Below are 14,031 nucleotides of genomic sequence, written 5' to 3'. Positions count from 1 at the left end.
GGAAAACTCTATGTCCAGATGCTTTACTAGTGAATGCTATCAACCTTCCAAGGAAGAAATAATACCAATCCTAAAGAAACTATAAGAAGTAGAAGAGAATGAAACACATCCCAACTCAATTTATGAAGTCAGCAATATCCTGATAACAAAACCACACGAAAACATTATGAGAATAGAAAATTAAGTCCCATACTCACTCATAACAAAAGATGTAAAGATCCATAAGGAAATACTAGCAAATTGAATCCAGCAATGCAAAAGGATAATACGTGACCACAAAATACAATTAACCCAGATATACAAGGCCGAACTTACTGTTAGAAAAATCAACCAATGCTATTCATCGTGTTAATAGAATTAATATTAGATCATTTAATGAAGAAAAAAAGTATTTGACAATCTTCCATACCTATTACTGATAAAAAAAATCTCAACAGATTAGGAACAGAAGGGAGCTCAGTCAACCTGAAACAGGACATCTATGAAAAACCAACAGGCAACATCTAATTTATGGTAGAAGATTAAATATTTTTCCCCAAAAACCAGGAACAAGGCAAGGATATCCATTCTCACTAGTTCTAGTCAACATTTTACCAGAAGACCTAACCTTGAAATAAAGTACAAAAGCAAAAACAAAACAAACAAAACCCCATCATAATAAAAGACATAGAGATTGGAAAGGATGAAGTAAAAGCTACTTTTGTTTGAAAATGACATGATTATGTACATACAAAATCTTAAGGAATGTATAAAAAAAGCTAGCAGAACTAACATTTCAATTTAGCAAGACTGCAAGGAAAAAAGGTCAATTTTATTTTATTTTATTTTTTTTTTTTAAGATTTTATTTGTCTATCTGACAGAGAGAGACACAGCAAGAGAGGGAACACAAGCAGGGGGAGTGGGAGAGGGAGAAGCAGGCTTCCTTCTGAGCAGAGAGCCCAATGCAGGGCTCGATCCCAGGACGCTGGGATCCTGACCTGAGCCAAAAGCAGATGCTTAACGACTGAGCCACCCAGGCGCCCCAAGGTCAATTTTAAAAACAGCAGTATTTCTGTGTATTAGCAACTAATAATTGGAATATGAAATAAAAAATACAATTCTATTTATAATGCATCTCTAAACTTGAAATACTCAGGAATAAATTTATTAAGATACATACAACACCTATAAGATGAAAATCACAAAACACTGCTGAGAGAAACTGAAGACCTAAATAAATGGGGAAATACACCATAGTCATTGATTGACTCAATATTATTAAAATACAATTCTCCATAGATTGGTTACATAGAATAAATGCAATCCCAATCAAAATGTGAAGTTGCTGCTAAATTTCACATAGAAAGGACCCAGAATAACCAAAACACTTCAATTTTAGGGGGACTCACACTACAGGATTTTGACTTATTATAAAACTGGAATAATCAATTAAAAAAAAACTGGAATAATTAACGCAGCAGTGCATTGGAGAAAAATGCCATTGGTCAATGAAACAGAATTTAGAGTCTAGAAATATCTCTATATACATATATGGTTGACAGATTTTCAAAAACGTTACAAAAGTAATTCAAAGAGAAAAGGATAACCATTTCAAAGATACTAAAATAATTTCATAACCATATGAAAGAAAAAGCCGTTAACCCTTACGTTACACTGTAAACAAAAATAACTCAAGATACATCATAGACCTAAATGTAAAAAAGCTAAAGCTATAAAACTTCTAGAAGAAAACTTGGAAAAAATCTTTGTAACTTTGGAATAGGTGAAAATTTCTTGGATAAAACACAAACCACAAAAGAAAAAAATTGGTTAGTTGAAACTTCATCAAAAATTTAAAAGCAACTGTTAAGAAAAGCCACTGATCAAGGAAAGAAAAAGGTAAGCCACAGAATGCAATAAAATATAGCTGAGAAGCACATGAAAAGATGTCTAACATCACATTATTCAGTGAAATGCAAATTGAAACTACAATGAGATAACACTATAAATTCACAAAAATGGGGGCGCCTGGTGGCTCAGTCAGTTGGGCATCTGCCTTAGGCTCAGGTTGTGATCCTGGGGTCCTGGGATTGAGCCCCACGTTGGGTTCCCTGCTCAGCAGGGAGTGTGGTTCGCCCTCTGCCCCTGCCCCGCTCATGCTCATTCTCTCTCTTAAATAAATAAATAAAAATCTTTAAAAAAAATTCACAAAAATGGTTGAAATTTAAAAGACTGACAACACCAAATGTTGGCAAGGATATAGGGAAACTTTCATACACTGTTGCTAGAAACATAAAATGGTACAAATACTCTGAGAAATGGCAGTTTATAATAAAACTAAACACATACCTACCCTATGACCAAGAAAATTCAAAATATATGTCTGAGCAGACTTGTACAAGAATGTTCACAGCTGGTTTATTTACAGTAGTCAAAAATTTAAAACTGGCCAGGTGTTCATCAAAAGGAGAAGGTCTAAATAAACTGTGGTATAATCAGACAGTGGACTACTACTACTCAGTAATAAAGAGGAATGAGCTCCTTTTATATGAAACATGGATGAATCTCAAGAACAACATGCGTGGGGGCGCCTGGGTGGCTCAGTCGTTAAGCATCTGCCTTCGGCTCAGGTCATGGTCCCAGGGTCCTGGGATCAAGCACCGCATCGGGCTCCCTGCTCAGCGGGAAGCCTGCTTCTCCCTCTCCCACTCCCCCTGCTTGTGTTGCCTCTCTCGCTGTGCCTCTCTCTATCAAATAAATAAAATCTTAAAAAAAAAAAAAAAGAACAACATGCTTGGTCAAAGAAGGTTTACACAAAGGAGTACACACTGTATAATTCAAGTTCCTGAATAGGTGAATCTAAGCTATAGTGAAAATAATAAAAAACAGCATTGCCTCTGGGGTAATGGGTACTGGACTGACTGGAAAAGGGTTTAGAGAGAATTTTCTGGAATGATGCTATGTTGTATAACTTGATACACAGGTGTATGTATTTGTCAAAACTCACCTAATGGCACATGTTAGTTTTGTGCACTTCACATTTAAAAAAAAGAAGTGGGGAGATGAACCATGAGAGACTATGGACTCTGAGAAACAAACAGGGCTCTAGAGGGGAGGAGGGTTGGGGGATGGGTTAGCCTGGTGATGGGTATTAAAGAGGACACATATTGAATGGAGCACTGGGTGTTAAACACAAACAATGAATCATGGAACACTACATCAAAAACTAATGATGTAATGTATGGTAATTAACATTACATAATAAAATAAAATTAAAAAAAGGTGTGTGTATGTGTATAGTTATTTATATGTATGATGAAGGGTTAAGGGGTAAAATCTATTGATGTCCACCATTTATTTCAAAATGCATCACAAAATGAGATAAACTGATGAATGAAAAGAGGAATGGATAAATGTACCAAAACAAATATATCAAAATGTTAGCTGCAGAATCTAGCTAGTGTATATATGGATATTCATTGTACAATTCTTTCATATTTAAAATTACCATAATAAAATGGAAAAAAATCATCCTATTTTAAAACTAAAAGTTACAAGAGACTTAAAAATGTTCAGGCATAGGGGTGCCTGGGTGGCTCAGTTGGTTAAACATCCAACTCTTGGTTTCAGCTCAGATCAGGATCTCCTTTTGATGAACTGTAGCTACTGGACACTTCAAATGTGACTGGTCCAAAGTGAGGTACACTGTGAAATGTAAAATATATGTATTGAGACTGAACCCTGTGTCAGGCTCCACATTCAATGCAAAGTCTGCTGGAGATTCTCTCTCCTTCTGGTTTCTCTCTGCTCTTCCCCCGCTCTCTCTCTCTCAAGTAAATAAATGAATTCTTTAAAAAATGTTCAGGCATATTTGAAAAAGAACCAAATGTTACTCACAGAAATGAAAAATATAATAGCTAAAATTTTTAAAACCTCAATAAACAGTGTTATGTAGTTATATGAATTCACAGAAAAAGCCAAATCACTTAAGAGCAAAATGGACAAAAGATCTGAACATACTCTTCACAAAGAGGAACAAAGAATAAAACATGAAAAGTTACTCAACCTAAAAGCAATCTCAGAAATAAAAATTAAAACCACAATGAACTACTAATTTATACCCATTAGAGTCACATGATATAAAGTAAGACTGCAACAAGTGGTGAGGATTAGAGCAAAAGTAACTCGTACACACTGCTAGTGAGTGTAAATTGATACAACCACTTTGCAAAACATTTGGCATTACCTAGTAAAGTTGAAGATGCTTATATAATCTGACCTCACATCCCAGTATAGAAAATCTTATACACGTGTACCAGGTAACTGATGGAAGATTTCACAGTGGCATTGTTTATAATAATAAAAAAATGGAAACAACCTAAATATCCATTATCAGTAGAATGGACAAGAAATTTTTGATATACAGTCAAACAATCGAATCCTATAGCACAGTGAAAACAAATGGATGAAAGTTATAGTTGTCATCAACTTGGCTCAATCTCAGGACTATAATAGTAGGTGAAAAAAAAGCAAGCTGTAGAAGAATACATACAATTTGGATCCATCAACATGTTGTGTAGGAATATAAATATATATGGCAAAGCTATAAAGAAAAACGAATGATAATTATAAAATTCAGGATTTTAATTTCATTTGAGAGAGAGAAAGGATCCAGGAAGGGCCTAAAACGTAATGAAAATGTTCTACTTCTTAAACTGGCATTCAGATGTGCCTTATATGGGTCATCTTTATATGTTACATAATAATTTGTAAATATTATTTTGAATCTGTTAAAATTTTATTTAATACAGTATATTTAATAAAATATAATACATGATTCCTAAATACCTAAAATGGTAAAATTGGTCTTTAATAATATTCTTTGCCTACCCGAAAAATCTTGTGCATCCTCATGGTGGCTGAACAAAAGATAAATCTTGTGAGAAGCAAGCGAAGAAACTCATCTCCAAAAAACTGGAGAAATGCTTGATCTGCAAAGAGGAGAAAGATGACAGTAAAAAGATGCTTAAAAGAAAAACTCATTTCAAAGGGGAAGAGAGTTCGAAAATCTTCTCAACTTTCCTGCCTTCAACAAATACCTTTAAAAATTCAAACAATTTCAACAATATAAAACCATTATAGTATGTTAAGTGTTCAGTTAGATTAGTAGGGTACCTATTGAACGTGAATGGGTCAGTAGCTGGGCAATATCACGGTTGATTTTTCGAAGATATTCTTGACATTTTTCCCATAGGCCTCTGCGCATGCTTGACAATCCAGAGACAAATAGGAAGGCCATTAGAGGATTGTTCAAAAAGAGAGTGAAGAGGCTACCTCGTTGAGATTGATCTGTAATAACAAACATGTTATATATATATATAGACAACAGTTTTGCAAAAGATAAGAGATCCATTTGAGGAATATTTTAATGTAATGATATTACACAAAATTAAAGCTGTATCATTAAATCATAATTCAATAAAGTAGATTCTGCATGGAACTACAAAAACATCCCAGGTAGCTGCTTTCTGAACAAACTTAAGACAGAGCATATTCCTTTGTCTTTTTCACTCCAACTAACAAATTTTATCCAAATACGGCAAGTACATGGGTGGTTCATGATAGAATTCTCCGATGAGTACTAGAATCGGCCATCTTTTTCATTCCCTTTTGTTAGTTGCTCTTTCTCGCCTATCCCTTAAATATCAATATTTTCTCTCTTTGACCCTACACATTGCTGATCTCACCTACTCCCACGATTTCAGTTACCACGTATATGCCTACTGATTCCCAGTTCTCTTATCTGCAGCCTAGATCGAGCTCACCCGGTCTAGAACTGCACTGTCCTACTGTAGCTGTTGGACACTTCAAATGTGACTGGTCCAAAGTGAGGTGCACTGTGAAATGTAAAATATACGTAGGATTTCAGAGCCTCACTACAAAAAGATATACTAATTTCACCTGTTAAACTTTTTTTAATGTGGCTACTAGAAAATTTAAAATTATACATGACTTACATTATCTTTCTGTTGAACAGAGCTGCTCTAGACTACAATATTCAACCTAAGTTTCAAAGGTAACCTCAAACCCAACTTGTCAGAAATTGAAAGCAAATTCTTCCCTTTTGTTCTCTACAAGTCTGCTTCTTATCCAGTACCATCGTTTCTACCAGCGTCTTAGCCAGAAACCTGAAAGTTCACCTCTGCCTCCTTCCTCTCCCTCGTTCCCTCATATCCAATCCGTCACCAAACCTTGTTGGCTCTCTGGGCTTAGTATCTTTTGAAGCCACCACCATCTTCCTATTTCCATCAGTGCTCCTCTCCAACCCATTCTCTACAAGGTTAATGAATGCTCTTCCGTCTACTCTTCTGTTCACTATCTTTTGATGGCACCCCGCTGTCCTCCATTTTAATGTCTTCACAAATCCTAAAAGGTTTTTCATGATTCAGTCACACAATCCCACACCCTATCCTTCCACTAGCAGGAAGTACTTTAATTTCTCTAAATGTTCCATAAACTGGGGCACCTGGCTGGCTCAGTGGGTAGAGCACACGACTCTTGATCCTGGGGTTGTGAGTTCAAGCCCCATGTTGGGTGTTAACAATTACTTAAAAATAAAATCTTAAAAAAAAAAGTTCCATAAACTCTCTCATCACAGAGCTCTTATGTCTGGGCTCACATGCTATTGCTCTGCTGGAACACTCTTGTTAACCATGTCCCAGCTCCATATAATTCTATATAACCTTCAACTCCGCTTTGACATCTTTTTATCCATTTTCTTCACCTGCAAGGGCTGCTGAGGCGTTCCTCTTACATGTTCCATATGCTTCCTTCTATGAAACACTAATAGCACCTATAAGAAATGCCTCTTAGGTTGTCTGTATCTTTGGCTAGACATGTGGCTCTGTGAGGAACATACTGTGTTTGTCTGGTCAGAGTGTTAATTCCAGCGCCCAGCACAGAACCTGATAAATAAATGCTGAATAAATGTTTGTTGTATAGATGATGTAACTCATGGTTCAACGGAGAACTGGAGACTTTAGTTACTGGAGGTGCAGGAACCTAATTAGACATCCCAAATATTTAAGTATCTGCTAGCTTTGTGCTCAGATGGGCCATATTTAAGGGATTAGACGTCTAAGCTTTCTAGCACAAAGATATGATACTGGACTAAAAAATGTTAAGGACGTATACTACAACCAAGTGTGATAATAAGCATTAATAATAACGACAATTAAAAAATGACAGCACATATTGAATACTTACTATATACCCAAAATTATTTAACGAGGAAGTACTATTACTATCTCCATTTGATAGGAAAGAAACTGAGGCACAGAATGGCTACGTAACTTCCCAAGGTCACATAGCTAGTCAGTGGCTGAGTTGGAATTCAAATTCAATCAGCTTACCTCCAGAGTCTCTGTTTTTACCCTCTATGCAATAAAGCCTTTCGGAACAAATAATCTTGGTATTAACCCAGTAGCTCATGCAATTTTAAATAAAGCTGCATCTTAATAGGACAAATTGACAGCAGAAAGCACTCTTAAGTAATTGGAAGGGGTTACATTTCTCCAGAAATGACAGGAAACAGGTTAATAAAGTCCTCAAAGCAGGAGAATTTTACCGTTGTTTGAAGGTAAGTTCTATCCCTTAGTAATTTGACTTTTGGATACAAGAACTTAATATTCCTACATGGTTTTTTTCCCTGTTAAATAGCAAAACTTACCTTAAAACAACGGTGAAAAGTCTCCAGCTTCTCTCAGGCTTTCAAATGCTGACCATCACTTCCTGTGTCAAACTATGTCAGTAGACAGGGCTTCTGGCTGGGAAGTAGCAGTAAAATGCTATCTCCCACAGAGAGACATCAGCACTATTCACAGCCAGGGAGATGGTGAAACAGTGACAAGGACTGCTAAAACACGGTTAAGGTTTGTTTAGTTTTTACCTAGCTTAATGACTGGGAGTTGGAATTAGATTTTATTTTACATGTTGCTTATCAAGGATAAATTATTAAAGACAGTCTTTCATTTCTCAGCCATCTGAGAAACAGCCATAACCCGGACACACTGTCTCCCTAGCACACTGAAAATAGGTGCTTTTATTTTAAAAATACAACAAGGTAAAAATGTGAATAAAAGAAACCCTTTAAGTTGTGCCAGTAAGGTTATCCTAACTCTCAGGCATAGGCTGAGAAGTTTTTCTAGACCAGAAATCGTATAGTTTTTAAAAAGATGCCTAAAATAGGGGCCCCTGGGTGGCTCAGTCAGTTAAGTGGCTGCCTTCAGCTCAGGTCATGATCCCAGGGTCCTGGGATCGAGCCCCACATTGGGCTCCCAGCTCGGCAGGAAGCCTGCTTCTCCCTCTGCCTGCCACTTCCCCTGCTTGTGCTCTCTCTCTCTCTGTCAAATAAATAAATAAAATATTAAAAAAAAATGCCTAAAATATGTAGCCAGAGATACAGGAAATCATGTTGTATGAAGGGCGATACGCACACCAAAACCAAAACCAAACCAAAACAAAACAAAAACACCTGCAAAACAAATTTTAAAATTCACAAATCATGAGTTCCCCCTTTGGTAAGGGACCAAAAACACCCTTTTCTCAGGGATGATTTATCATTTCTTTTAGAATTATCTCAAGACCTAATGGCAGCGCATTAAAGAAGTCTAGTTGTTGGCAAGACTTCTGGGTTTATTTCAGACTGACACCTGCCACGTTAAGCACTATAAATCAACACGTGATCATTATAGGTGGGGAGACAAAGATTAGTATTATTCAAAATGCAGACAGTGTTTATTTGCAACCTATGGATATAACAGGTAATGACAACATACCTTGTAAAGCTTTTGGATATGCTGTAGGAGAAAGCAAGCAGACTAGTGGCTGTCCAAATAAGTTTGTGAAATTCTGTAACATATAAGAATTTAAAACTTTCATTAAAAATTTGACCACAGATAGTTACTCAGTAATTTTCCAAAGCACGTCATTACTGTACATAGGGCCCTTTTACTCATAAGCAGATGCAGAAACATCAATAACAGCTGAACAGACTGCCATCATGTATAACTACCATGCATAATAGACTTTCTTACAATAGTGAAGTTTACTAAAAGTAAACTATTTATTTTTAAAATAAAGGCATATACATAGTTGCAGTGTTATAGGGAAAGATCGTCTGGCTATCTGCCAAAATAGGCAATGTACACCAATTATTTACAAGGGTGGATTTTCCAAGCTCTAGAATCTGGCTCTCCGCCTTACAGGCTCTAAAACCTGACTTACTGGGGAGTAATCAGAGAAGACTGCAACCATTTCTCATTGTGAATGAAATTAACTGCTTACACAGAATGATGTATAAAACCAGAATGTCAATATGTTAATTTACAGTGAGAATTAAAGCTGATACTCGAACTAGAACACTCTCTGCCTGATTAAGGATATCCTTTCTCTAAAGGATGGAAAGACACAATATGTTCTTAGAGAGAAACTCATTCTAAAGATACCATTACACTAATTTATTAAAATTTGAACCAACCTCAATAAAAATGGCCACAGATATTTTTCCCTGCAACTGAAAAAAATAATTCTAAAGTTCATATGGAAAAAGTAGATTAGCCAGGAAAACTCTGAAAAAGAAGAACAAAGAGAGGGAACTAGATTCATGAGATACTGAAACATACTTTAAAGCCTCAGTAACTAAAAATATGTGGCACTGGCATAAGAGTAGACAGAAGACCAAGGGAAGAGAACAAAGAATCCAAAATCAGACCCCAAAACAGACAGGACTTCAGTATATATGATAAAGATGATATTTCAAATTAGGAAGTAGGAAAATTTGGAGTGCCTGGCTGGCTTGGTTGGAAGAGCATGTGACTCTTGATCTCAGAGTCATGAGTTTAAGTCACACGTTGGGTGTGGAGATTACTTAAAATAAATTAATAAAATAAAATTTTTAAGAAAGTAGGAAAATTTAATGGCTAGATGGCTATCCAGTAGGGAAAAAACTGGATAGCCATCTAGAAAAAAGTTGGCTCCATACTTTGCACCACACACTTGGATAATTCCAAATATATCAAAGATTTAAATGTAAAAAAAAAAAGCAATAAAAGTGTTGAAAGAAAATATAAGAAAATAAGTGTTATTATTTTATAACCGAGAAGATCTTTCTATTATGATTAAGATTAATAAACCCTGGGGTGCTGGCTGATTCAGTTGGAAGAGCAAGCAACACTTGATCTTGAGTCATAAATTCAAGCCCAATGTTGGGTGTAGAGAGTACTTAAAAAAACAAAGAAACTTAAAAAAAAGATTAATAAGCCCAGTTACAAAATCAAAGGCTTGTGCATAGTAAAATACAGCATAAGCTAAATCAAAAGTGAAATGATGAACTGGGGAAAATATTTGCAAGGCACATTACAAAGATTAATCTCCTTAATATAGAAAGAGCTTCTCCAAATCCATAAGAAAAAGACCACTGATCCAATAGAAGAATGAGTGGAAGACAACAGGGAATTCACAGAAAAGGGAATACAACTAACTCAAATACATGAAAAAGATGCTTAACGTTACTGATAAGAGAAATAAAATCAAAGCTACGCTACAATATCATTTTTTAACCTACCAGTTTAGCAAAATTTCCAAAAGTTTGAGAATATACACTGTTGGCAAGAATATGGGGAAACAAATACTCATATGAAGATGATAGGAGTATAAACTGGAACAAATTCTTTAGAAGACAATTTGGCAGCATCTATATTCCATTAACACAGGAATTCTACAACTAAAAATTTATACTAACAATATATTCTCAAACTTGTGATAACATTAAGCCGTAAGTTATTCCTTGCAGCACTGGTTGTAACAGTAAAGACTAGAAACAACCAAATGACCAGCAACAAGGGATTGGTAAAATGGTAAAATAAATTCTGGCACAACCATACAGTGGAATACTATGCAGTTATTAAAAAAAGAAAAGAACAAAGAAGTTCTTTATGAAGGGATATGGAAAGATCTCCAACATTTTTTTTTTTTTTTGAGAGAGAGAGAGAGAGAGAGTAGGGTGGGAGGGGGGCACAGAGGGGAAAGGGGGAAGGAGAGAATCTTAAGCAGGCTCCACGCCCAGCATGGAGCCCGACATGGGGCTCAATTTCATGACCGTAAGATCATGACCCGAGGCAAAATCAAGAGTTGGACACTTAGCTGACTGAGCCACCCAGGCACCCCCCCCCGCAACATTTCTCATTAAGTGAAAACGAAGTAAGCTGTAGAACAGTTGTATATAGCATGTTAACTGCCATTTATATAGCTAAGACTATGTATTTGTTTTGGCTTATATATACGTTAAAAAAATTCTAGAAGGATAAACAAGAAACAGACAACAGTGATTACCCATAGAGAGAAAGAGAGTGAGTGAATTGAGACTGGGAGGTATAAAGAGATATCAATATAAGCCTTTTTAAAATTTTTGATTTTGTGACTTTGTGAATATAGTATCAATATAAAAAATTAAACAAGTAAATTAGCAATCTCTTGCAATCAAAACAAAGGGAGTAAGTTGAATGATATTAAGGAGCATTCTTCAGATAAGGCAGCTTGAGTCATTTATCCACACTGCAGAGATGGCCTTCTGGATCTTTGGCCCTGATGATCTTGTTCTTGGATAGTATTAAAATGCAGATGGCTATTATTTATGTCCCAAGGTCTCCTTTTTCTTTGCTTCCCTTGTTGACCAACCTTTCTCTTCTTTTTTTTCCCCCCAATACCCTGTGGAGAGAGTTGCCTAACAAGCCTGACTGCAAGCCTGACTGCCTGCTTACAAGGCTGGCCGTAGGCTGGCTTCTGGGGACTTAGATTTGGGGAGGGTTCCCACCATTAGCAGAACTGGTAAGAGCAATTCACTTTACCTGGACTGTATAAACAAGATGGTTTATGCTGAGCACCTGCTTTTCTTCTGGGACAATGGCATGTTAGTATGTGCCAGGCAGAGGGTGCCTACACAATGAGTCCCCAGTGAAAACCATGGGCACTGAGTCCCTAGTGAGCCTCGCTGGTAGACATTTCACCCATGTTGTCTCACTTGTAAGAAGAACTGAGTGCATCCTGTGTGACATCACTGGCCTCGTGGAAGTTTGTGCTTGCTTTTCTCTGGACTTGATAGCATGTGCCTTTTTCCTTTGAGATTTTACGCTGTATCCTTTTACTGTGATAAATCTTAGTAGTGAGTGTGATTATATGCTAAGAATTATCACTCCTTGTGAATCGCTGAGCCTGGGGGTGACCTTGGGGACCTCTGATTTCCTCCTATCAGATTATATTTTTTTTTAATTTTTTATTGTTATGTTAATCACCAAAGATTATATTTAAATATTAGGGCTGGGAAACAGTTTCTTTAAGGATACCTTGCATGTCTCTGTTCAAACCCATTCAGTAATTAATTTTATAGTTTAATTCCCATAGGATTATCTTATTTATTTTTTATATGATTTAATGCTATTATGTTTAAAAAATTATGGCTAATGCATATAAATGGAATATACACTGAAGAAAATTTTTTAAAGATTTTATTTATTTTAGAGAGAGAGAGAGAGAGAGAGAGCATTGAGTGGGCAGAGGGGCAGAAGGAGAGGGAAAGAGAGAGAATCCTCAAGCAGATTCCCCACTGAGCAAGGAGCCTGACACGGGGCTCGATTCCACGACCCTGAGATCATGACCTGAACTGAAACCAAGAGTTGGCCACTTAACCAAATGAGCCACCCAGGCGCCCCAATACATTGCAGAAATTTTAACTTGCTATAGCTCATATAAACACTGCTATTCATTTTTATATATTCATCCCATATCTAACTACTTTGCTGAATTTGTATGCATATTGTTTTTCTGTGATTCCTTAGGATTTTCTAAATATAAAATTATATCATTTATAATTAAGAATTTCTATTTCTTTTCAATATTTTTAATTATTTTTAAAAGATTTTTTATTTATTTTTTGACAGAGAGAGACACAGTGAGAGAGGGAACACAAGCAGGGGGAGTGGGAGAGGGAGAAGCAGGCTTCCCGCTGAGCAGGGAGCCCGATGCGGGGCTCAATCCCAGGACCCTGGGATCATGACCTGAGCCGAAGGTAGACGCTTAACGACTGAGCCACCCAGGCGCCCCTCAATATTTTTAATTTTTTAAAAAAGATTTTATTTATTTATTTGACAGTGGGAGAGAGCACAAGGACGGAGAGTGGCAGGCAGAGAGGGAGAAGCAGGCTCCCTGCTGGGCAAGGAGCCCCGATGTGGGACTCAATCCCAGGACCCCAGGACCTGAGCTGAAGGCAGATGCTTAATGGATGAGCCACCCAGGCATCCCTCAGTATTTTTTAAAAAGATTTTATTTATTTATTTGACAGAGAGAGAGTGAGAGAGCAGGGGGAGCAGCAGGCAGAGGAGAAGCAGGTCCCCCACTGAGCAAGGAGCCCAATGCAGGGCTCAATCCCAGGACCTTGGGATCATGACCTGAGACAAAGGGAGACACTTAACTGACTGAACCACCCAGCTGTCCCTCTTTCTTTTCAATATTTACACCTCTTATTAGCCTGGACAAACTTTTTTATTGTTTTATTTTGGGAATATTAAACAATTCTGGTCAGGACTAAAACAAGATCAGTCACAAGGATGATAGCAGGCACTCTCTTTTTCTTGCTTATTTTAACTAAGAATACTTTCAATGTTTCTCACTCAAAGTTCAAAATTGGCTACTTAATATAGTAGCTTTTCTCATAAGCTGAGCTTTTTTTTCAAAATTAAGAATGAGTACTGGGGGGATGCCTGGGTGGTGCAGTTGGTTAAGTGTCCAACTCTTTGACACAGGTTGTGATCTCAGGGTCATGGGAGTGAGCCCCAAGTGGGGCTCCATGCTGAGCATGTAGTCTGCTTGGGTTTCTCTCTTCTGCTCCCTCTACCCCTCCCCCCGCCACACTCTCTCTCTAAAATAAATAAATCTTAAAAAAAAAAAAAAAGAATGTGTACTCAGGGTGCAGGGTGCCTGGGTGGCTTAGTCGATTA

The 14,031-nt window shown here is 36.9% G+C and overlaps 1 protein-coding gene across 6 annotated transcripts in view; it reads right to left on the bottom strand.

Annotated features, from left to right (window-relative positions):
• The window catches only part of SCAI (suppressor of cancer cell invasion), a 137,281-nt gene that overhangs the window by 15,561 nt on the left and 107,689 nt on the right, over nucleotides 1-14,031 (bottom strand). For all 6 annotated transcript variants that reach the window (XR_012382198.1, XM_025888740.2, XM_073905743.1 and 3 more), the window contains 3 exons: nucleotides 8,818-8,890; nucleotides 5,156-5,329; nucleotides 4,871-4,971 (listed from right to left, as the gene is read on the bottom strand). Coding sequence is in view for 5 of the 6 variants with exons in the window: in XM_025888740.2 (XP_025744525.1) it covers nucleotides 4,871-4,971; nucleotides 5,156-5,329; nucleotides 8,818-8,890 (348 nt within the window). In the remaining variant the exon portion in view is untranslated. The remainder of the gene's footprint in view (nucleotides 1-4,870; nucleotides 4,972-5,155; nucleotides 5,330-8,817; nucleotides 8,891-14,031) is intronic.

This window comes from Callorhinus ursinus, unplaced genomic scaffold, assembly GCF_003265705.2.
Source record: "Callorhinus ursinus isolate GAN/ISIS: 27379988/994484 unplaced genomic scaffold, GSC_fseal_2.0 scaffold24, whole genome shotgun sequence".
In the NCBI taxonomy this organism is placed as follows: Eukaryota; Metazoa; Chordata; class Mammalia; order Carnivora; family Otariidae; genus Callorhinus; species Callorhinus ursinus.
The sequence above is the reverse complement of the archived record's forward strand: the minus strand, read 5'-3'. Positions and strand labels throughout refer to the sequence as shown.